Genomic DNA, 25,772 nt, shown 5'->3' on the forward strand with positions numbered 1-25,772 from the left:
CCAGCATGTTCCTAACAGGTTTTTTAATGTTTTAATTATATCTTAACTTTTCAAATTAACCACTGGTCTCCATGTGTTTTTAAATTACACAATATTATGTATACTTACAAATCATATCCATAATTTTAACTGATAGATTAGGGTATGTATAACGTTATTTCATTCTAAAATTATTCAAATATATACATATTTTAATTAATACTATTTCATAATAACCGTTGGACGTAGATTTAAGAACTTGCGTGCTTTCGTTTCTATCTAATAATTATTAGATATAACAATTATTGTAGTTCTAAAAAAAAAAAATAGATTTTGACGATAGAAAAAACTATTAGATGTATCCAAACATATTGTGAGATATTTAATGTAAATTTGGGAAGTAATAAAGGGATAAAGATTTAACCCTAAGATTTCTTTAGAATCATGTTCAATAATCATTATTATATTTGACTTCTAAATTCTACTACGGTTAAAAAGCATTTTCATTTCTTAAATTTCCATATTAAAAGCAACAATTTAGTTCATAAAATTTGATTTGTAACAGTTTTTAGTTCATGAACTTTTAATTTTGTATCAATTTTGATGTTAGTTTTTACTATTATATTTTATGATATAAACATTGTATTTTATAAAATTATCGAGTATTTAGTTAGTTTATTATTGCTTTATTTATAGAAGACATCTCATTAAGTTTCATACTCATTTCTATAATAGGTACTAATTAGTTATAAAATTTAAAGTTCATATGGACTAAATTGTTACAAAATTAAAAGTTTTGAAACTAAAATCGTTACAAATTTAAACTAAAGCTTATGGATTAAATTGTTATTTATACAAAAGTTGAATAACTAAAAGTGAATAGGTCATAATAGTTCATCAAAGTGTCCAACAGCTCATTGAACTTTAGATGATTTTGCATCTATTAGTTGGTTTTTAAAGTTTAAAATTAGTGATCATGTCCAATAATTTTCTATCATATTGAACCATTTTTATAATTATAAAATTAAATTGTCTTGTCCTATATGATCATCGCACAACATTTCAATTTTTGTTCAAGTAATAATGTCTATAAAATTTTAAAAAATGTCGAATATATATCAAGGTTCCATTATTAGGTACAAAAGTTATAATTATTAGGCTATATATATATATATATATTTGAATTAGGTTCATTCGGGAATTCAAACCTTTTTAATCTTAAAAGATTAAGAAAATGACGTGAACTCGTTAATTAAATGATATTTGCTGTTAGGATGAGAGATATGATGATCAGAATTCAGATGTATCAACTTGGTTGAGATATTCGATCGAGTGAGACTATTGAATCAATGTTATCAAACAAGTTAAGATATGATCAAGATCACGATTTTTCAATATATTATATTTTAACGAATAAGACAATAAGCAGTTGCGGATCTAGAAAATATATTGACGGGGGCTGGAAGAAAATATGAAAAATAAATTACATAGGTAAGATTTGAACTTGGATGGAAGGGGGTTGACAATCACAGTAATCACTAAACTAATAGTAAATATTGAAATTAAGTAGTTTTTTTTATATATATTATATAATAGCAATAAAGTTGAGGGGGGGCTCGAGCCCCCTTGGGTCTATGCTAGATCCGCCGGTGACAATAAGTGGCGCATAAAATAGGGAAATTAGGGTGATATATTTTTCATTTAACAAGATTTTCTGAATATATGTATGCATGAAGGCAACAAAAACAGCTCAATGTGTTTGGTAGGCTGTGGGTTTGTATTTCTTATTCTAAAGTGGATGTCTAAGGCTTTGCTATAATTAAGATTAAAGTAATAATGCCATTTTGTTTTATTTGTTTCATAAAAAAAAAATTTGAAGTAAACGTTGACTTGAGTATAAGTCAAACAAAATTTAAGATTTTATATTATCTTTGACTTGAGTGTAATAGAGAATTCAACCCTAGAACACAACTTTTCTTAGTATAATTAAAATTTGACATTAAAGTATCTTAAATATCATTTGTAGATACTTAAAAAAATCGATCGTAGAGATTTGGGAGCTATATATTTTGAAAAAGGTTAATTTTTATAAATATAACAAAACTATTAAAATTAGTCATTTTCTAAATATTTTAGTTTTGCCCTTCCGTCTTCTCGTCATCGCTACGATTTATTTCCATTATCTTTATTCTTTTTATTTTTTATGTCGTTTAGATTTGGTTGATCGTGTACAAAAAGAAAAAGCAAAATCTAAAGGATTCGTGTATAAATAATCTTGATTTAAAACCATTTAGATTTACACAATCTAAACGATCGTGTAAAAAAAAAAAATAAACGATAGATTACTAAAAGAATTAAAAAAATCGTTTAGCAAAATCTAAATGAACTTGTACTAAAAAATCTTGAAAAAATAAACGATCGTGCAAACAAATCTAAACGATTGTGTAAACAAATCTAAACGATCCTGTACGAAAAGAATCTTGAAAAAATTTATTTAATTTGTTAATTAGTTTAAAATTATAGATCGTTAATTAATTTACAATATAATTTACTACCTCTGTAAATATTTTCATAAAAGATCATAAAAAATAAACAAAAGTAGACAATATTATATTTGAATTTCAATGACAAAATCAAATGTAACGAATTTTTCTGTAAAATGTAAATAGTTTATTCTTTTTAATTTCTTAAAAAACCTATTCTTTTATTAGTTCTTTTTCATTTAAAATAATTACTTAATAAATATCTTATAGTCTTATCAATTTCAAAAAGTCTAAACTAAAAATCGAATAATAATAGTTATCAAACGGAAAACGAAAGAGAGAGAGAAGGGTAGGAAGATGATAGGTGTTAAGTGCCATTATATTCTTCTCTATTTCTTTTTTCTTCAAATTAAATGTATCATTATTAAGTATAAAACCAACTTGTTGACTTACTTCTAAGAAAATTCCATGACACCTAGGTGGACAGAGAGAAATAAACACAATACAAAATCAAAGTAATCCTATCCCTTGGATGAACAAGATCAAAATAGGCTAATCCAACGGTGTCCCATAAAACATGGATATAAATATATATTATAGATCCCACAAAAAGATAATTAATTAAAACATTTTTAAAAATTTTTAAGACACCAACATCAATGATTCATTCATCATAAGCTGTAATGTCCTGTTAGGAGACAGTTAACACAACGTTGACTTGATCATCACCCTCCTCTTATATAAATACTCCAAATTATTATTATTATTATTATTATTATTATTATTATTATTACTATTATTATGAGATCAAATCAAGTGATCAATTTGAATTGTGGAGTAAAGCTTCCAATTTTTGGTTTTGGAACTTTTGCTTATCAAATTGACACTAATGCCATTGAATCAGCTGTTCATATGGCAATCAAAGTATGGATTTTTAACTTCTACACTCTCTATTTTCTTTTGTTTTGTTTAACTTTTTTAATCTCTTTCTCTCTCTCTCTCTCTCTCTCTCTCTCTCTCTCTATATATATATATATATATATATATATATATATATATATATAATGTTTTTATTTTGATTTTTTGCAGATGGGTTATAGGCATTTTGATACAGCAACTATATATGGATCAGAAGGGGCTGTTGGCAAAGCTCTTAATGATGAATTTTTGAATTATAGAACTTTGGGGAGAGAAGACATTTTTCTTACCTCAAAAGTATGGGGAAGTGACCATCATGATCCTGTTTCAGCATTGAAAAGAACACTAAGGTATTGTTATAAAATATATAGCCTTAATTAGCACACTAATTGACCACGATATGACAATACGATTGTCAATATTCCTCTACGTACGAAGGTTTATTATGAAGCCCTAATTTTTCAAAAGATTTTTTCATATCAACAAAGATGTTATATATAATAATATAAAATTAGTAGGTATCATCTGTTTAAGTTCTTGGGTGTATCAAGGAGTTTTGTGTTTGGTTTTAGTGATTGATTGGTAATTTTGTGTGTGTGTATTATTATATATGTTTATATAGGAACATGGGAATGGAATACTTGGATATGTATTTAGTGCATTGGCCATTCAAATTGAAGCCATGGGCATGTTATCCAGTTCCCAAGGAAAGTGATTTTGAGGAAACTTTGGATCTTGAAAGCACTTGGAAAGGAATGGAAAAATGCTTAGAATTGGGTTTGTGTAGATGCATTGGTGTAAGCAATTTCTCCACCAAAAAACTTGACTCTCTTTTACAATTTGCTACCATTCCTCCAGCTGTTAATCAGGTTCTCTCTCTCTCTCTCTCTCTCTCTCTCTCTCTCTCTCTCTCACACTTCTATTAGTGTTATTTAGGTTTGCCAAAAATAATCTCAATTGTTTAGTTAAAAAAGATGAAGATGGTGGTATAGAAATTGTTAAAGAAAAGTAAATGTAAAATTTTAAAATAATAAATAGAAAATAAAAATTAAATAGTTATCAAGGAAACTTAGTTGTTGGTATGTTATATATATATATTTTTTTAATCCACTTCTCAAATAATTTTCAAACAATTAATTAATATGTATTTTAGAGTATATGGAAAGGAATATTTGGGAAATTTTGAAGATATATAAAATTCTTATTACCACCCCAACTAGTAAATAATTTCTGAGTAATTATTACACTTCAAAAAAAAAAAAAATTGTAAAAAGGAAACTAGAGAGACTAAAAAAATTATTAAATCGTTTGCATACATAATCAAAGAATTATCATAAATGATAAGATTGTTGAAAATATTTACAAAATATAAGAAAATTACAGATTCTATGAATAATAGATACTAGTTGATAAACTTCTATCCATGTCTATTTAATATTATTGACACATAGAAGTCTATTAGAGTTTATTAACAATAAATCTAAGATTTTGCTATATTTTGAAAATATTTTGATTCATTTTGCTATATTTGAAAATGCTCCTAAATAATATTTAGTTTGATTCTAAAATTGTTAAAATTCCCTAAATTAAAATGATAATTTGGCCTTGGGTTTTTTATTTAATTTGTTAGACAATAAAAAAATACAATAAGAATGATCCTTTTTTCTTTTTTTATAATTAGAATAAGAATAATTAATGACTTTTGTTATTGATGAAATAATTAATTAATTTTAACTCATCATGATTTCAAATGAAGATTAGTAAAGAAAGTTTGGGAGCCCTCCACTTTAGAAAATGAAATTGGAGTATTAGATATCATTCCTCTCATGGTGTATAATAATATCTAATGTATTATATTAATATAATTTGAAGAAAGCATATATATAAAATCAAAAGTCAACCATTTAAGTTTAGTGTGTATATATATATAGTTTGCTAGTATATATAGAAGCTAGCTAGCATATTCAAATTTGAGATGCAAATTAATTACTATAGCTAGCAAATTGTGTTTACATGTTGTGAGCTTTTGAAATTCGTAGGACGAAAGGTTTTATTACATATTTTGTACATAATAGCATAACAGTGAGAGATCAAATCATTGATCGTAGAAATTATAATAATATTATTTTAACTTTAGTAGGAACATAAGTTTGATGTCATTTCATTTTAATAAAATAATGTGACGGATTAATGGATCATAATATTGATAACATCATGAAGGTCAAAAATTAAATATACAACGTAGATCGATACTTACAAAAAACTATCTCTTAGATATGTTTATAATATGTAGTAGTGAATTCATAATAGAAAGGAAAAACTATCTCAATTCTTGATTTTTCGGACAATAATTCCTAATAAAATGAGGTTTTAGAAAAAAGAAAAACTAAAATTGTGAGGTAAATATAATACGAGGAAAAACGTTATCACTTAAATTACAGTCTAAATTTCAATTAATTAAATACTTGAACTTTATCAGATCGATGATATATAATTTGAGTCTAAACAAACAAACAAACAATTATTGCTCGAACATATATAATTCAATATTTAGATAGAGTCAATTCAAAATTAATTGAGACGAGTAAAAATATATATCTCCATTATCTTTTATAACATTAAAGAAGCCAGTTCAATCCTTTACTCTATATTATTTCGTTGAACTTAGAGATGTTCATAGTCAGATTGGGATATATTCCATACCAAAACGAATCAGTACAAATATACAATTTTGTTTTTGATCTTCTATATAATAAAAACGATTCTCACTTTAGTTGTAGATTCAATTTTCAAATTTTACAAAACCAAACCAAACCAAACTTAAAAAATGATATAATTTTCTTGTAATTTTGAACCGAATCGTACAAATATAGCTTTGATAAAAACTTCATCGATTCGACTAGGGTAAACTAGTAAAACCCTAAGTTAGGAATGAAGAAAAACAATGTTACATATAGTTTTGTTTATATATACATAATCTATATATAGTTTTAATTTTTTTTTTTGGAATGAATGAATGAATAGGTGGAAATGCATCCAATGTGGAGGCAAAAAAAGCTAAGAGAGTATTGTGAAGAGCATAAAGTCCATGTGAGTGCATATTCACCGTTGGGTGGGCCAGGTAATGCATGGGGATCAACGGCTGTGATTGAAAGTCCAATCATCAAATCAATTGCTCTCAAACACAATGCAACTCCAGCTCAGGTTTTCCTTTTCTTTTCAAAAGCCAAACAACCTTAATTTCATTATTTCTTTTGTCCCCTAAGTGTTTGGATTAATTATTAATTATTTAACACATGACAGAAATTAATGATAATTATTTATGAATGTTGCTGAAGGTTGCTCTACAATGGGGACTGTTGAAAGGATCAAGTGTGATAGCGAAGAGCTTCAATGAAGATCGTCTTAGAGAAAATTTTGGAGCCCTTGATCTCAAGTTGGACGACGAAGATTGCTTGGAAATTGAAAAACTAGAAGAAAAAAAGATTTTGAGGGGAGAATATTTTGTAAATGACACAACAAGCCCGTACAAAACTATTCAAGATTTGTGGGATGGTGAAATTTGATGTCATTATTATTCCTAAATTATTCATCTCTCTATTGTCTCACTTTTCATATCAATCTCAATAAAATATATATATATATCTTTCAATTTCAATAATATAATCAATAAAATTTAACTTACTTTTTTATTTCGACTTATAAAAGGAGAGAGAAAAAAAAATTGCCGTGAGAGGTAAGCCTCGTTCTGTAGCCCAAACGGGCTGAGTGAATAACTGTTAATTCAGCCAAATTAGTTCGGGCCCTATGGGCTTATAGCTCCACACGTGTCTACGCTCCCAATGGGCTCATCGAACAAAGCTCGTTACCGAGTCCGAATCGCTACGGTCATGGCCCGAGGACTTTCCTGAGTCTTTCTTCAATTAAGAAGATAGGACCCAATCACTCTATCGCACGGCAACGGTAGGATCTTGGAAGCCAATTATTAAGAATTGTTTTTTCTTACTTTCTTCCGATGTGGGATAGATACGGATTTTGAATTTCTTCTGTCGGGTAGGTTGATTTTGAGGTTTCCTAATCTTAATCAAGTGGATTTGGTATCTGAGTGTTGGGTTTCGTCTAGGAATTCGAGTATTTTGTTGAGTCGTGGTGTTCTTTCGATGCATATTGATCCTTGGTTTTTGCTCTGTTCGAAAGTTGTATTGGAAAGTGTGTTGATTGATAGAGGGTTGAAGGTTTTAGCCACTGGTTGTCCAAACTTGCGCAAATTGGGGCTTGTTGGTGGTAGTGAATTGGGGTTGTTGAATGTGGCTAAGGAAAGTGAGCTTTTGCAAAAACTTGAACTGCATAAGTGCAGTGACTGCATTTTCCAAGGAATTGCTGCGTTTGAGAATGTTCAAATACTGAAGTTAGCTGGGAGTGTTGATAGGTTCTTTACCTCTTTGGTGACAGATATTGGGCTGACTATTGTAGCTCGAGGCTGTAGAAGATTGGTGAAGCTTGAGCTTAGTGGGTGCGAAGAAGGGAGTTTTGATGGGATTAAAGCCATTGGGTAGTGTTGTCCAATGTTGGAGAAATCGACTCTTTGTGATCATAGCCCATCTAGGCCATTCTCAGTGCATTTCTGAATGAACAGGGCAACAAAATCATTTGAGAGTCCAATAATTGATATGCTTTGAGGGGACATAGGAAATTGGCTAAGATGTTGAAGAAGTCTATCTGACATAAAAATTTATATAAATGGCATCATCTATGAGAGCTTTCTTTTCCAACAAAAAGAAATATATATGTGAAAGTAAAATTAATCATAGCCACAATTGTAAACAGAATCATTCTTACCTACAGTTTTCATTGAACAAACAAGTGGCATGTGTGTGCTATTATTATTGTTTTTTCCTCAAAACTAATGGGACTATATTTTTGATGCTATCTAATACAAGGAAATCGAGGGTCGTTGATTGGGTATGTGATAATCTCTCTCATATAGCTTTGTCGTTATTCTATTGATAATGAGACACATTACCAAGAGTAGAGTGTAGTCGTTTCTACTAAGGGGTATCAAAGTTATGACACAGTGGAATCCTCAGATGTTCAACAAATTAAAGAACCGGTGATCTATTTTAGATTTTTGAAAGATGTAGTCATGGTGCATTCCGTGGTTGAGCTATATATATCAGATAGGTAGTGTGCTTCAATGATGTAGAGTTAGACAACTAGATGATCATTCGAAGGAGACCTGTCGCTCAACTGAGATGTTTATTCGAAGGGGAAATTGTTGAAAATGGAATAACAATATTTTACATTAACTCGATAACAAAAAAATCATAAGTATATAAGTAAGAACAATCATTTAGAACGAAATAAAGTCATGACAGTTTAAATTCAAATTATAGACAAATAAAATATTCTTACAGAAGATCACTGTTCTAAACAAATTATCAATGAGTACCATATATTTGAAAAACAAGAAATAAGTCGTTCCCATGTTGAATTTTTAGTACTGGCTATCTATAGGGACATCTAAGAAATTTAATTAAAAAGATATGTGAACCAATAAACTTTCATCAAATTAAATGTTTTGATAAATTGAGTCTTTCACTGTGTTGAATTGGGTTGATTGAGTATAAATGGGGAATTACCAAAAAAAGTAAGACCAATTTTTCAAAATTGGACTTTGGTCATCTCCCATGGATATGAAATTTCCTAGAATTTAATAGAATATTGTTTTCTTTTAGAAATTGGAGACTCAACCACAAAAGTTCATTTAAGATTTTGACACCTCCAAATTCTGGTAGACAAATTGGTTATGTTATTTTATGGTTCCAATTGCACATAATATTCCCACAAACAATGTAGTTTGTTTTTGGTAACTTTTTATAAATATAACAAACTAATTCCCTTTAATAAAATTTCATAAAATTAGTCATTTTTTAAAAGTATTTTATAATATTTGTAATTTTTAAAAATATTACTATATATTTAATTATTGTACCTAGAATTGTTGCCAATTATAATTACCCTTTTGAAGAAACTTGTAGAAAAGAATCTACGTTCATTTTTAACTCCATTTAAACATTTTCTATTAAATTTTTACATCATTTCACTTTAAAATGATTCGTGAGTGTTGGGTATTTTGCTAAAATATTAAAAATATAGTTGTCTAACATAAAAAAAATGTTTAGAAAAGTCATGAGCATGTCCAACGTTGAGAAGGTTTAGGAAAGTCGTAGGATTAATTAAAAGGAATCTATGCCTTAGGTTTTCTCAAATATCTCACCTAGAAACATTTTAAGTTTTAATTAGTGTGTTAACTCTAATTAAATTCCTTTTGTATTATCTAGTCGGAGAGTGAAAAAAAGATGTGAGCAACCAATAGTTTCGAGACATTCATGTTTTTGTAAATGGGACTAGAAGAGAGAAAATTATTATGTGTGACCGTAGCAATTTTTCACATAATGGAATATTTATTCTTTTTTCCTTTTTGTCGATGGTTTTTCTCCATATAAACGTTTTGTATTTAATTTCAAAATATTCATAAACTTTATATCATTTTGAAATTATTGTTTTTCCATTTCTTTTCTAAAGTTTTCTCTCTTCCATCCTCACTTATACAAACATTTACAACCTTCATCTAATTTGCAAAACTTTATTTCATTGAAATTAAAGAGTTCACATTCTTTTTTTTTTAATTAAAAGAGCGAATTATTACGCCCACTTACTTATGTTTATGTCAAAAATATTGTTTTCCTCACCTGAAATAATCTATATTGAAATAATATTTTCATATGTGGTTCAATTTTGTGTAAATATCAATAATAATATTGATAAAATATGGATGTTAATATATATTTAAAAAAATAACAATAATTTTCTAAAAAACATTTAAATTATAAACAAACATTTTTACGCTTTTTAAAAGGTTAAAAGTTCCCTATGGTTTAATAATCTATAAACTTTGTTTTTTTTAATGATTTAGTCTACGTAGTACCTTTCAATATTATTTGTAATAATTTAAAAGTTGAAATTTTGTGTGTAATGATTTAGTTTTTATACTTTTAAATTTATTATAATTTCGTAAACAAGTGTTAAAGTTTAATGTGATTTTTTTGCACAAGGCAGATAACTATAAACTAATTAAAGTAACTAATTGTTTATATGCCATAAAATCTGCATCTTTTAATTACAAAATTGATATTTTAAATTTTATGAAATTTTTTATGATAAGAAATAAAATTTTAGACTGCATATATTATCATAGAATTAAAGGTAAAATTATTAAACTATCAAAAATCAAAATTCATAGATGAAATTATTTCTTTGTTGGAAGTCCAGAGGCTATGAACAAGGTTCCAAGCCTAATCTTTCGAATTGGAAGAGACAAGAGAACCAAAATGAGGCTTAAACCCAACAACGAACATATCATGTTATATAATAATGGATAACTTGGTTTTTCTTGCGCAAGAACAAAAAGAGAGAGAGACATTTTCTAACCTCCTCATATCATCACTGCAATCTATCTCATCATCAACTACATTTTTTACCTTAGTGAAATCAGATGGGTAAGTTATTAATCAAATTAACCACTTTTCAAGAATCAATATTAAATTGGATGGCTTGAAAGATGATTGATGTTAATTAGAAAGAAGATAATTTCACATGTGGTTTGAACATGAAACCTCCCTACTCGAGTACTATCACATGTTAAATAAAAAATTAATCCAAAAATTTTATAGGCCGATGGATGAAGGTAAATTTAAAACTTAACATCATATAATTTGATCACAAACTATATTTTACAATATATATTGCATTATTATTCAAGAAAGATGATTACACATAATATATAGTTGCTTTAAGCACTTGCAAAAAACGAGAAGCAAGAAATAAAAATACATAACCGTTATATGGGTACATATTTAATTATTATATAATCATCCTCCTTTGTGTACGTAGTTACCATCATGAGGATCATCAAATGACAACCTCCTAATTTTGTTGTCTGAAAAAAAAACAAATACATATATATGAAAAGGGAGCTTAAGTTATCATCATCAACACTGTCAAACTTTGAGGAAAAGATAATTTATCATGAAGTAAAGTGATAAATAAATTAGAAGAGTAATATGATATCTTACGAAGTTTGGCATTTGTTAGATCTGTTGATGCAGTTGAAGAAGCCAATAGAAACATTACAATAATCAACAGAACTATTTCCCAACAAAATGCAATCTTCTTCTGCACCATTGTTTTTCTAATTAAACTAAGATTTATATTTGCAGTACTTATATTTCTCTTCCATACTTTTTATAATGTATTTATACTCATTTTTTCTCATCCAAAATTGAAGACTTTGGCAACTTCGAGGAATTTTTTATTGAAAGATCCATTGGATACTATTTGTGTTCATATCTGTGAAGTTCCATTTAATAAATATTTTGGTCCTGTTTTGATAACAATTATTTCGTTTTTAGTTTTTTTGATTTTTAAAACGTAGCCTATAATTTTTTACTTATTCTTTTTACTATAAATTACATTTTTAAAAATACAATGATTGAATTCTTAGTTAAATTTCAAAAAGAAAAACAAATTTTTATAAGCTATTTTTTTTGAAAACTGGCTTTGGTTTTTTGGATCATCGGTAAAAAGTGGATAATAAAGAAAAAAATTGAAATGAAAATAGTGGACCATTTAAGCTTAATTTTTAAAAAATAAAAGCAGAAAACAAAAGGAAAAAATTGGTTAGCATAGAGAGCATTCCTTTTTCTATTTTAGTTTTTGGAAAATGTGCACATTTTTTAAATAAATAGTATGTAACAAAATTGTTTTAAATAGCAAAACTATTAAAAATATTTATAGATAAAGAAAAACTTTACTTTAAAGGATGATCAATCGGTTCATTTTACTATATTTTAAAACATCTTATCAATGATGTTAGAGTCGATGGATTTGAAAAATATATCATATTAGAAAATTGAAAATTATTGTCGCACTTGGAAAATAGAATAAAAATTTTGAAAAACATCCCATTTCAATTAATGTCGTATTTGGAAAATAGAATAGAGAATTTGATTTTTTCTTTTTTTTGTGACGTAGAATTATACATATTTTTATAAATAAAAAAACCAATGACCACAAAATTTTGTTATAGATTTTTATTTATTATTATCTTCCTAAAGACTCCAAGTGCTGTCTCTCTCAGTCTAACTATAGACTGACTTGTGGAAAAATTGGATGTAAAATTAATAATAAATATGGTGCACAAATTGTCTATTTTGGATTATTTGTTTATTTTAATTTAAAATCTAATCGTGTTATTAATAAAGTAATTTTGCATAAAATTTGAAAAAAATTGTGTGAATATCAACTTAGATTACTCATGCATGTCATATCATAATATGTTTTATATGCACAATGTTCATAGGATGTAACATAAGTATTGTGAGAGATTTCATTAGGAAAAAAAAGTACATGTATAGCTGTAGTGCTTATACTTATGAGAGTGAGAAATGAACGGTTCTTAGTTATGTACATAAATTGTAAACTATGCACAATCAATTCAATTAAAGTAACAATAAGGAAAAATAAAACACATCAGAATTTGTTAATCCAGTTCGATGAGTTCGATGATTACACATCTATTTCTAAGAGACTGTTTGCCAAGGATAGAAGATTTTATATATTGTGCATGCAATAATCGTTGAATACATAGCTATGACGGGAGTTATAGTACTTTACACATTTATCACCGTGCTGTCCTAGAATTGACTCATCATAACTTAATATACGATAACATAATAATCATAACTCATAAGAAAGACAAAGAATATCAAAACTATGGATGTTGTATTCAACTCAAGTCCGATCTACTGGGTGTTTCTTCTATTCGTTTTTCTTATTGTTTTTCCATCATAAAAAACTCATCAAAGAAAAACTTACCGTCAATCGTTAAATACTTTTTTTTTCCTTCCTTCAAGCAAACCATTTCACAGATAATTTTACCAATATACACGAAAACAAATCATAACATACTGATTCTTTAACAACTTCATAACCAATCTATCGATTTAAGTTGCACGTGATTAAATAAAATAGGTGAGACCATTTACTAACATAGAACTTTCGTAAAAAAAAATCTTTGGATACTTTGCTCACACTAATTACAACACATAAGCAAAACACAACATATAAGCAACCAAACTACATTTCTGGAAAACCTTGAGAAAGGAGAAATATTCTTTAGAGAGCATAAACAAAAGGAAAACGATATTGAAAACTAGGAAAGAATAAGGGAAAAATATTAAAAGTTTTCTTATCTTTGATTGAGGGTTCTAATTGATTTTATAACTATTTAATTTTTTTTTTAACAGGATGAGTTTAGTTATTTTTTTTTTCTAAACCAAGTAAATAAAAAAAATAGCTAGGGGTTTCTAAAAATATAAAATAAAGAAAAACTAAAATTGAATAATAGTTAATTAGGGTTTTAGTCAAAGATAATGGCCACGTGGAGTTGAATTTTGAGTTTTCACAAACTTCCTTTAAATACGTATTCATATTTGAACCCAAAAGATCAGAATTGGTCATAAATTCTTTGAAAATTATGAACCATTTTTTCAAATACAAATATCTCCCTCATGTCATCAAATTTATATTTTACCAATTAATCTTTTTCATATACGAAAGATTTGTATAAGTTTAGTTACAAACTTTGGAGATTTGAGATCTATTTTTACTAAATAAATTTCCTTCTTTTATCTTGAAATTAATTAATAAAAAGGGAAAATTACGAATTAGAGAGGAAAATGAAGTTAGTATTAAAAAACAAATATGTCATGAATTAGATCGAGACACATGTATCTCACTTACTTTAAGGAGATTCAAGCTTCCTATGGTGTATCGATCTATCTTTTTATAAATCAACTGTTAGTGATATATAATTAAATTTGTCTTCAACCGCTAACTTAAGCTTTTGGTTGAATTGATGATTATATTTAAGATGGTATCAAAACAGGTGGTTCAAAGAGATACTATGTTCAAGCTTCAGATTGTTGTTTCCTTCCCGATTAAAATTATTTTCCACTTGTTGAATCAATTGCTTTTAAAACAGCTAAAGAGAAAAAGATATTATATATGTTGAATCTTTCTTGATGCCTATTGAGAGAAAGGAAAGAAACTTTAGGTTGAATACAATATCTATTAGACACAATAAACACTATTTAGAAGATTCGCTACTCTTTTTTTTTTTTTTTTTTTTTTTATATATATATATATATATATATATATATATATATATATATATATATATATATATATATAATAAAACCTCTCCTCTTTAGCTTTTAGATTCTTCAATTAATGTCTTAAGCTCATTAAAATATTAAAAAAGGTAACAATAATTAGCAACAATTGAATTAGTCAATGTGTAGTTTTATAAAAGTTGTGAGGCATCTTTATTGTAGAATTCTTAACATGTATCTTAAAATAAATGTCTCTTTCCATTCATCAATCAATCAGTGCTCTCATAATATTATATATTAGATTTTTAATTAATGAAGTTTCATCATGAAACAATTTGACAATGAGAAAATTGTAACCGATGCATATTATAAAGATGTGAAATAATGTCTCACAATCTTAATTTTAATATTGAGATCCTCAACACTATGTATGTGTTTCGATATGAATACATTTTTTAGATTTATCGTTAACTTTGGACTTTTCCTTTTGATCTAAAAAAATTGTTTTTCGTCTTAAATGCATGATATACTTAAAAGTGATACTATCTTGAGGAAATATGGAGAGATCAACCTTAAACTAAAAACCTCATAATTGTTAAGGGATATATACAAGTTGTTTTATTTCCTTAACCTATTTTGAGATGACATTTCATCTTTATATTATATATATATAAACAAACTAAACTAATTATATATAGAAAAGTTATTATAAATGATAAAACTACTAAAAATATTTACAAAATAAGTGAAATTTTGCATTCTATTAATTATAGATGCTCATAAACATTGATAGATTTTTACAAGTTTCTATCAATATTATTGATAGAATCTATGAATTTACTATTTTTTTTTGTAAAGATGATTCATTTTGTTATACTTGAAAATGTCACATTAATCAATTAATTACTTGTTGTTTTATAATTAAGGGTCTCCAAACAAATAGTATTCTACTAGTTGATTGGCTCAAAAAGCATATATTTGAACTAATCATGACATGCTATATATCCATGCAAGATCTTAAAATATTGTTTCATTATGACTTAATCTACAACCCATGCAATTTAAAATATGAGCAACAAAAACAAATAGAGAGTTCTCTCCATTGATCTCATTTCGCTTTCATAATCTTAATTTCTTACACTTAAAAAAAAGGACAAACTTTGTTGAGAGATTAAATTTTTAAACAAATTTAGATTATGGTGTAGATCTGTCCACATCCATTATTGATCAATAAAATTGAAAATAACCAGTTGAAGACTTCAGATTAAACCTTTTTATCATTTGAAATGATACTCATGCATGCGCATGAAGAAGCATATGACAGTCTGCTCCCATGGCTCCAATCCATTATAAGCTATATATATATATATATATATATAGCATGAAGGTCGTCCCACTAGTTTATGACATTTCATTTGTATGGTAATTTCGTAATCTAACTTTGTAGTGAAATTATTTGCTGAGTATTTCATATATATATATATATATATACACACTCACCCTTTCTTAATAACATTTTTCAGGTAAAAACAAAAACTGAGATCTTAAAATATATATATCGGTAGTGGAGTATTTTAAGATCATGATAAGATCTTACAATATTTGTTTCAACTTTTATTTAATTGGTCATGATAAAGTTTTTGTTGATTTAGGGAAAGATCGTTTTAGGTTTAAATGGTTAAGTACTATCTTTAACAGAAATATCAATTCATTCCACGTTTTTGTCAATGAACCACATTTATTAAGAATTAATCCCCAATACAATGTGCCTGTTCTTTTTGTGATATAAAAAAAATTCCTAATTGATAAATTTAAGCCCAAAAAGTATATATAATTGGACTACATCTCAAATCCAATTAATGATAGGGAAAGCAGAACCCACGATTTTTCCAATTTGAGATTCTCAACATATTTAAGAAAATCTTGACACGACTAAGTAAAGAACACACAACTTTAATACCAATGGTAAATGAAAACGAAACCACCCATATGTTAATTCTAAGCGCTGGGACAAATACAATAATCAAAGAGATAACCCCAATTAGATTTTTGGGTGCCCTCGACTTTTTAAATATAGAATGCTCAACTGATATATTAATATATATAATTGAAGTAATTAAGATGTGGTAAATTATTGTTCACAATAGATGCTTGAAAAAATATTATCTATAAAATCTCAATTTTGAGTGCATTCATATATACCATGGAAATATTCTATTGTCGAAACATCAATTCTGAAAACAATAATATGGAAACAACAATCAACTAAAAGGAGTCTTTCTTCTATCAAGAAATTAGTAATTGTATATTTTGAGTCACATGTTACAAAGATTTAACTAACATAAAATTTTTGAACAACCACATCATGAACTAACAACAATTAAAAGTATATTTATACTTATCCATAACATTGGAAGTTTAAATTTTCATTCAACGAGCAACGATTAAGTACAACTGGTCTAACCTGCACCTAACCACTATGCTTTCCACCTTTTGATCATATAAATACATATTTTGAAAAAGAAAATGTTTTGGGATGTACAAAAGATGAATGCATCCGGACTACACCTAAGTTTTTTTAATTTTTTTAAAATTGTATAGAAATAACAAGATAGAAAATCTAGCTTAAAGAATAGAAAGAAAAGAAAGAGAGTCGGTGCTATCCTCAAAAGTTTCCATCCCAAGGGTCATCCCATGGTCCATCTTCCGGTGGTGATTTTGGAGGATTGGGCGCAGGAACACTTGTATTGTTCATCTCATCATGCTTCACATCTATTCAAAATCAACAACAAATTCTTTATACGCTACGTTTTATAATTACTTTGATCTTATTTGGTAAACATTTCGTAATTGAATTTTTCTTTTTAAAAATTAAGCCTATTTTTTTTTTTTCATTTTCCTATTCTAATTTTTATCAAATATGAAGTAAAAGAGTATATAGATTGATACTATATTCTATATAAATAATAAATAATCTCAAATCGACCGAAAAGATATCAGATTTAAACATCAGGATTCATTGTGACAAAGAGAGTAACTTACGAGCGAGATGAGACATAGAAAGCAAGTTTCTTGTGGCAACATTATTGGAGGCAAAGATGATGGTAACTAATATGAGCATTATTAGTTTGCATAGAACATTATTGGAAGCCATAGCTGTGTGTGGAGCACCAAGCTTGATTTCAATGGCTTATATATATATAAGAAGAAATAAGGTTGTAACTTTCTTAATTAGCTTCCTCCTTCAATAATTGACTTGACTCAAAATTGTAAATCAAAGTTTTAGAGAGGTCAGAATATTGTCAAGTCAATGCACATGTGTTACCCTTTTACATGAGAACATTGCCTTTCAATTTTGGCTGCTTTCAAACCCATCCTCTCTTTGGAGCCCAGCCAACTTGAGTGGGAACACTATTCCTTTACCAATAACCCTATATTTTATAGGAAACTATTTTTGCCCTCAATTCTAGGTCTAGTTTGCATATTTGGGTACTTAAGTTTTATAAAATAGTATCGTATATTTAATCTTTAAACTGCAAATTTGTTTTCGATTCAAGAACTTTTGTTTCATTTTAGTTTTTAAGTTTCAAGGTTTTATACTTTTAACTTTAATTTTTAAATTGATGTCTATGAATTAATTTAAAATAATTGAGATTTTATTTTAATTTTAATAGTAATAAAAGCATCGAAAGTTATAATTAATTAAATATTAATGAATATGATCGGTTAAGAATCAAGATATAAAGTGTAAACCTCGGAAACTTTGTATCTAATTATTTAATTAATAGATGGATGGTTGTAACCAAATACTCTTAGAGAGAATTTCTTTTGGAAGGAGATTTTAATTGATTTAATAATTTTTAAAATTTAAAGATATAAGTATTATTGTAGATGGTAGAAGAAATTATTTGATGACACTTGACATTTTTAAATAAGTGATTTTGAAACTACTAAATCATTTGATTAACTATGACTTTGTTTTTCACTTCATGATTTCTTCAAATTTTGACAATTATTGTCATATTCATTGTTCATATTAAATGAACTAAATATCCTATAAGATTTCCCACTTTTTCGTCGTTTCTCATTAGTATCAAATGATGATGGTGGAATTTATTAAAGTTATTAATATGATTAGAAAACAATAATTCTCCCTTCGTTGTACATACAACTAAGTTGATTAATTATGAATGGATTTTCAAAATTTCAATATAAGAAAATGAATTAAAAGTTATTAAAAGATATAATAAAATTTTAAATAAGTCATCTATACGGATATTTTATTATTATTATTTGTGAAATTTTAGGACATGATGATGTAAAATGATTTGAATGGGCATGACTTATGTTAACAAACATATCCTTTCCAATTTCATTAATTATTATGTGGTTTTACATCCAATTTCAAAGGAATACTTGAGATTTAGTCAATCTCTTTCTTTTTTTCCAATAAAAACAAAGGTTTTAGAAACTTTCAAATATTAGTTTAGTTTTTGAAAATGTTGGAAAAAAACGTGGATAACCAAAAAAAAGAAGAAAAAAGAAAAAAAAGAAGAAGCAGAAAACATATAACGAAAGATATATACATCATTTTCCTCACTTATATAACATTAACGAATGAGGGACATTGTTGCACCTCTAATCGACTAAGTTATATCAGCAATGCACCCTTCACAACCAAAACTTATAACTTACGCTCAAATTCGAATATAATAAGAAAAGAAGTTTATTTTATTTTAAAATATTATTTTTTTAACATAGATATACTCGTTTAGTTATATGAATACTGCTTCTTGCTGCACCAAATCGAATCTTTTTTTTCTTTTTTGTACTTATGATGTATCTACTATCGAAGGCCTTTTTCTAGTCTCTTCTGAATTATCTTTTGTCTTGTTTGTAATAGACCTTGCACGTAATATATTCTCTTTTGTGTGACAGTGAAGTGAATCGTCTTTTTATTTAATTTAGAGTACGATAAAGGTGATATGGATGCGTAATGTCAACTTAGCCTAGTTGACTTGGTCCTTCTAATCCTTTGGATATTGTTGTTCAATTTTTTTTAATATTTATATTTTTTTTAAAAAAATAAAGAGATACATAACAGAAGCTTCATATTATGTGAAGCTTCATATATAAGTAAGGTAGGTTTAAGTATATACCCTTGTTAAAAGTGTAAATAAAATTAGAATTTAATTGGCATAAGATAAATATGTTAAATGAATTCAATTAACATTTTTTATGAAGGTAAAATACAAAACAAATTGTCCAATGTGAGTATAACTCAATTGATATATATAAATGTGTGCTAGTAACTATACAATATATGTCGTTTGAACAATGAGAATCCGAATTGGTAAAATAAAATTACATTGCATAATTTTTTGCCTTTCCGTAGAAGAGAAGAGATAATGATGTAAAAAAAATGAATGGCAAAAAAAAAAAAAAAAAAAAGAAAAAAAAAAAGAAAAAGAAAAAAAAAGAAGGATAGGAAGAGATATGATCATATGAATTAATAAGAACCCTAATGAATTATAAAAAATGTCCATCATCTTTATGGTTTGTGTAAAAAATATTCCTAAATTTTCAAAAGTTTCAAAAAATGATCTTAAAACTTACGAAAAAAATTTCAAAAATAATTTTATCGTTGATTTTGGATGGGAACCGTTAAAGTTTTGTTTAAAAAATAACACTAAACTATTAAAAATTAGTTTCATGAATACCATTAAACATAAAAAATAAAGTTAAGAAAAAATACTTTCGTTAATTCATTTTTTACACCAAATTTATTAGCAAGCGAAACAAAAACCAAACATTCAAGTTAAAACTATAGTTAAATTTACATGAATATGTCAATATTTCTATCGATACTTTTACATTTTCATAAGTTTGATATCGATAAAAGGAATGAATAAATGTTTGACGTTACATCGTATAAAAATCTACAAATCACAAAAGATAAATATCTGATATAAATATAATATAAATAACATACATGTTTACTTATTTGAAAATAATATAACATTTTTTTCACTTTTTTTTTTGTAATTTTAAACTGAAATTTCTCTAAAATTAACTTCTTTAAAATAAAGAAGTCTATAATAATTTTTCCACTGGTAGTCTATAATAAACTGAAATTTCTCTAAAATTAACTTCTTTAAAATAAAATAAACTGAAATTTCTTTTAAAAAAATAATATAATAATTTTAAACTGAAATTTCTCTAAAATAATATAATATTTCTCTAACATTGAAAATTTAAACCTTATTTTTTTTATACGAAGATACTTGTGATATGGTAGCAAAGTATGAATACAAATATTTTTCCACTGGTTACAAAAAAGATGAAGACTTTTATTTGAAAATTTGATTGTTCTTTCCATCCAAGAAAATTTAAACCAAATTCCACAGAATATCACAAAATTTTAAAATAAATTTTTTTTTCCTTAAAACATATTAAAACAATAAGTTGTCAAATAAAAACAATTTCATACTAATAGATCTATCAAACTATCACTGTATGCTAGTGATCAAATACATGTTTCTATTTGACAATTAACTGTATTCAACGATGTATTTTTGAACAAAACTTTAACTGTTTTCATCTAAAATTAACTATAAAACTATTTATGATTTTTTTTTTAATTTAAGAGTATTATTTGAAACTCTCAAAGTTAAAGAGTATATACGATTACAAAATTCATAGACATTTTTTCTGGTGTAATTTAACCATACAAATATATATTTTATACATATTCCATGTGTACCCCATAATCTCATGGATTTTTCATGTTAAAAATTATGTATAATTTCATCATCTCAAATCAATAATCTCCAAAAGAAAAGTTTTTACGTGTTATATATATATATATCGAATCGAGAAAAAATATATAGTAAAATGAATTTTGAAGGACATAAAAATATATATATCAAGAGCATTTAATTAGAAAACCACGTAGAAAATTGCATAATAAAATGTTGAAAAATAAGCAAGTCCATCGCAAGTATACCATAAGTATTTGGAATGAGATTATTCAACCGCTTTGCATGAACATAATTGGAAGCTAAAATTAGTGTGAGAATCAACAAGAATTAATTTCCAAACAATTGAAACAATTTTAGATCCTTTTCTTTTTGGTGGTAATTATGTGAGGAAAGAAATGAAATAAATATTGATGTTTATTTATATGCATGAGCCAAGCCGCGTAGATATAATTAATTAATTAGGTCAAATTCAAAAGAACAACCGAGTAAATTCAACTAAATGGCTAAGGCATTGGTCCAACTCAATAGCTTGACTTCGTTTTCTTCCTCTCATTTCAAATAATTAACAACTCTTTAGTTTCTTTTATAAAAAAAAGAAGAGATAATATGAAAGAAAGATACTGACCATATTTGTAAAGTTTTAGGGTTATGTTCAAGTATACAAAAATCACACAGTTTATCAGTTAAATTGTGATATATTATTGATCTTAAATTGATTTGGATATTTTTCTTTAATTGGGTATTTGAAAAGTTGGAGACTAGGAGTTACTGCTCATTGAGGTTTATTCCTTGAAAAAGTATTTGTTACTGTGTATATATATATATATATATATATATATATATATATATATAAGCTATTTCAAACCCTTCTTAAACATTAGTGTATATATACATAGTACTTTTTATAATATGTTTGGATTACGACTCTTTGCTTATTTCATGAGCACTACAACTTTGACGATTTGTTGTCATTTTGAAATAAAGTCAGAAAACAAATGGGTTTTCATATTTAAATTTATTTCTTTTTCATTTAGGGACTGTTTGATAGTATATATTTTTATTTTATGGATATAGACTTTAAAGATATGAAATTCAAAATATCTCAATCTTAAGTATATGAAATAATTAATATCCGTTTTTTGGTATACATAATGATTAATAATGTGTTTAAGCTAAATAGATGTGTTATACATGTTTACCAATTTTGTATATAAAAATCAAAACTAAATAATTATTTAATGGAAACTAAGAGCTTTACTGTTGGCCAATAATATATAGTCTTTTTTTTTTTTCAAAATACTTAATGTATACCTCATTTTCTGCAAAAAAGAGCTACTTTTGTTCTTGAAATAGTGTTGCACAACCAAGGTTGTATATGATAAAAGTGTTAAAAAATTTTAAAAATGGATTCATATATATAATTGAAACCTCATGACACGTTGGCTTCATTTGAAAATATCAATAATTAATAATAAAATAAAAATAAATCGCAACATATCGAACAACTTGTACGCAATAAGTTAGTATGTATAAGAAACCAAAATGATAATATATATCTATTAAATCTCTCTCGATTTTTTACATCTCAAATGATCATTTAAGGATGTGAATTCAAAGAGTGTGAATTATACCTCTAATAATTGTTCATCTTGCTCGAGTTTTTACAAATTGATTTTTTTATTTTATTTTAAAATATCATCTAAGAGGGATTAGCGGTGCTACAAAAGATTAATATAGTCAATTAAGAATTCGAAAAAAGACTAGAAGAGAAATAATTGTATGAATTTTATTTCTCAAGTAAATTCTCATTAAAAGAGTACTTTGTTTTAGCATGCCAAGTGTTATGTCAATTGAACTGCATGTCATTTTGACCGAAAAGATAATTTATTATGAAGTAAAATGTTTGGAAAATTTACATCCTCCAAAAGCATTTAATTATTTTTCCAACTTGATTAGTAATTTCCATTCCTAGGTTTATCTTTCCTTGGAATGGGCTTAACAACCTTCTTTATGCTTTTGATTCCCACTACATCCTTGTCTGAAAAAGTTAAGAAAAAATAAAACAAATAATTAGATTGAAACATAATAAAGTAGATAGTATGATCCATTCATTTGTAGATATAGTCTAAAATTTAGATGAATCATATAAAAAGAAAAAGCTGCGAAATGATATTAATTTGTCCGAACTAAAAAGTTGTGAAATAATTAATATTAATTTGTTGCACAGAACCAAAAATTTGAATTGATTAACATTATGATCGACTTGAAAGAATCAAATAGAGTGACTAACCTAAACCTAGCTAGGGCCAACCTTTGTATATTTGCATCTGAGTTCTATATTGAATTGTAAGTTTACATATAATCTGAAAAAAACATCCCCCACCCAACTAAGCAAAGACAAGATATCTGTTTTTTCCAGTTTCATCATCATGTTTTGGAAGGAACTACACAGACACATGTATATATATATAATAGAAAACAAAATTAAACTACATATGTTTATGAATGCAAAAACTTTTTACTATCCATACATATCGAAAAGAGAAATGGGTTTAGGATTGACTTACAAGCAGTTTGAGGTGTAGAAACCCTATACCTTGCTGCAACACTACAACTTAAGATAGCCATTAAAACCACAACCAGTTGCCAAATGAGAGATATCTTAGAAGCCATTTGTTCTTGGACAAAGAAAAAAACCTTATTGTTTTTGTAGAGCAAGAGTTTTTTTGAATTCTTTTTATTGCATTTCTTGCTGTTTCGTAAGGATATAAATAGGGGATTTGGTATATTTTCCCCTTCCAAAAATTTGAAGAGATTGCTTCTCAGCAGCTTCTTATTATATAATAAAATATAGGCATAGTTGTGTAGTGTATGATTTTTAAAGAACAAAGTTTGACTACTCAAAGGATGGAAACTAGTGGAGTTGACTCAAAATGTCCAAAATGGCACCCACCACCCACCACTATGACCTATACCATATATTCCTTTAAGAAAAACAACTTTTTTCTATAGCTAAGCATTTTGAGGTTTTTCTAAAAAAAATATAATATAAAGTAATTTGTAGCATGGTGGAGTGTTACGAAATCAATAAGTAAAGAATATATATATATAAAAGAAAACGTAAAAAGAAATTAACATATAGATAGAATGTTAAACTACATCTACAGAATATAGAAGAAAAACAATTTTACTGAAGAGAATTCTATTATTTCCATAATACAAAGTTGCACCACTAAGTTTTAAAGAGTCAACATGCTTTTGTATTTGGTTTTGTTCGTAGTGCCATATAGCAAATTCGAGGTATTCTAGTCGCAAGTATTTAAAACCACTTTTATTGTAATAAAACCACGATACATTTTTGAGCATCTAAAATGACGTTTCTGAACAAATTTCTTTTTGGAATAAGCATTAAATTAAAGCACTACATATTGTGATTAATGGTTTTGCTTTCATTTATTTAAAGTATAAATCACTATATTTGTAGGAATACTATTAGATAATTAATTAGGTTCATCTCCCAATATTTTCTTTTAATTTACGTTTTCAATATACAATTGTATACCATTTAAATAATTTTCCCTCTCCAATTTTTCTTCTACTTTTTATTTGTTTTCATTTGAAAAAAATTTGCTATTTCAATTGTTATAGGACATAGGTACTTTAAATTTTGGATATTCAAAGTTCTTTTGTGTTCGATTTTTCGATAGGTATGTTATTTAGTAAAGTTTTTTTTTTTTCTCTAAATGGATTTCATTTAAAGAATGACTTTTCTAAATTTTATTTCATTTTTTTTGTCATATATTACTTTCTAAAAATTACTTATTTCAGTATGACGTATTTTCTGTTTGTGTATTGTTATTATGATAAGTAATTTTGAAATATGTATATTTATTATTATGACATTGTATATTATGTCGTATGTTTGTGTTTCCTATGCACTGTCCTTTTTTCAATATAGTTATATGTATATTTGTTAAATGACATTGTATATTATGTTTGGTGTTTGTGTTTCGCTACATATCTTATTTTTATTTTAAAATATTTTTTGAATTGTATATTATTTTATTGAACTTTTATGATATGTGTCGAAGAAATATCCTATTTAGAATATAGTAATAACTCTACGTGGGTTGGTGAAGAACTAAAGTTGATTGAATCTTTATAGGGATTGAAAAATGAGAACAATATTGAAAAATAACTAACGTTTACTTGAAGTCAAAATAAAGATTATTAAGAAACGACATATAGTTTATTATTATATATGCAATTAGATGATGAAAAGTAATGTCATATATATCTAAACTATTTAGAATAGGATTAGGGAAGAAGCATCTATCTTTAATTCTTTTTTTTCTTTTACAAATATGAATGAAAAATTGTTTTAAAAGATAAAACTA

General features: G+C 26.5%; 2 protein-coding genes across 2 annotated transcripts; both read left to right on the forward strand.

Moving 5' to 3' along the window:
- The first annotated feature begins 3,263 nt into the window (after window positions 1–3,263).
- LOC103494487 (NADPH-dependent aldo-keto reductase, chloroplastic-like) lies at window positions 3,264–7,062 on the forward strand. Its single transcript, XM_008455692.2, has 5 exons — window positions 3,264–3,386; window positions 3,552–3,730; window positions 4,003–4,249; window positions 6,405–6,584; window positions 6,719–7,062. Exons 1-5 carry the CDS (start codon window positions 3,264–3,266, stop codon window positions 6,944–6,946), a joined length of 957 nt encoding a protein of 318 aa, XP_008453914.2. The 3' UTR covers window positions 6,947–7,062.
- A 478-nt stretch (window positions 7,063–7,540) lies between these two features.
- On the forward strand, window positions 7,541–7,936 carry LOC127150410 (F-box protein At5g07670-like). Its single transcript, XM_051088130.1, has one exon. The coding sequence runs from the start codon at window positions 7,541–7,543 to the stop codon at window positions 7,934–7,936; it is 396 nt and encodes a 131-aa protein (XP_050944087.1).
- Window positions 7,937–25,772: the final 17,836 nt, after the last annotated feature.

The sequence above is a fragment of the Cucumis melo genome, chromosome 7, assembly GCF_025177605.1.
Source record: "Cucumis melo cultivar AY chromosome 7, USDA_Cmelo_AY_1.0, whole genome shotgun sequence".
Classification (NCBI taxonomy): Eukaryota; Viridiplantae; Streptophyta; class Magnoliopsida; order Cucurbitales; family Cucurbitaceae; genus Cucumis; species Cucumis melo.

Bases quoted from the DNA above. Each gene is read 5' to 3' on its own strand.
- LOC127150410 (XM_051088130.1), top strand. From the start codon at position 7,541: ATGCATATTGATCCTTGGTTTTTGCTCTGTTCGAAAGTTGTATTGGAA.
- LOC103494487 (XM_008455692.2), top strand. From the start codon at position 3,264: ATGAGATCAAATCAAGTGATCAATTTGAATTGTGGAGTAAAGCTTCCA. The intron at 3,731-4,002 runs GTATTGTTATAA...ATGTTTATATAG, and splicing joins GCATTGAAAAGAACACTAAG to GAACATGGGAATGGAATACT. The intron at 6,585-6,718 runs GTTTTCCTTTTC...ATGTTGCTGAAG, and splicing joins ACAATGCAACTCCAGCTCAG to GTTGCTCTACAATGGGGACT.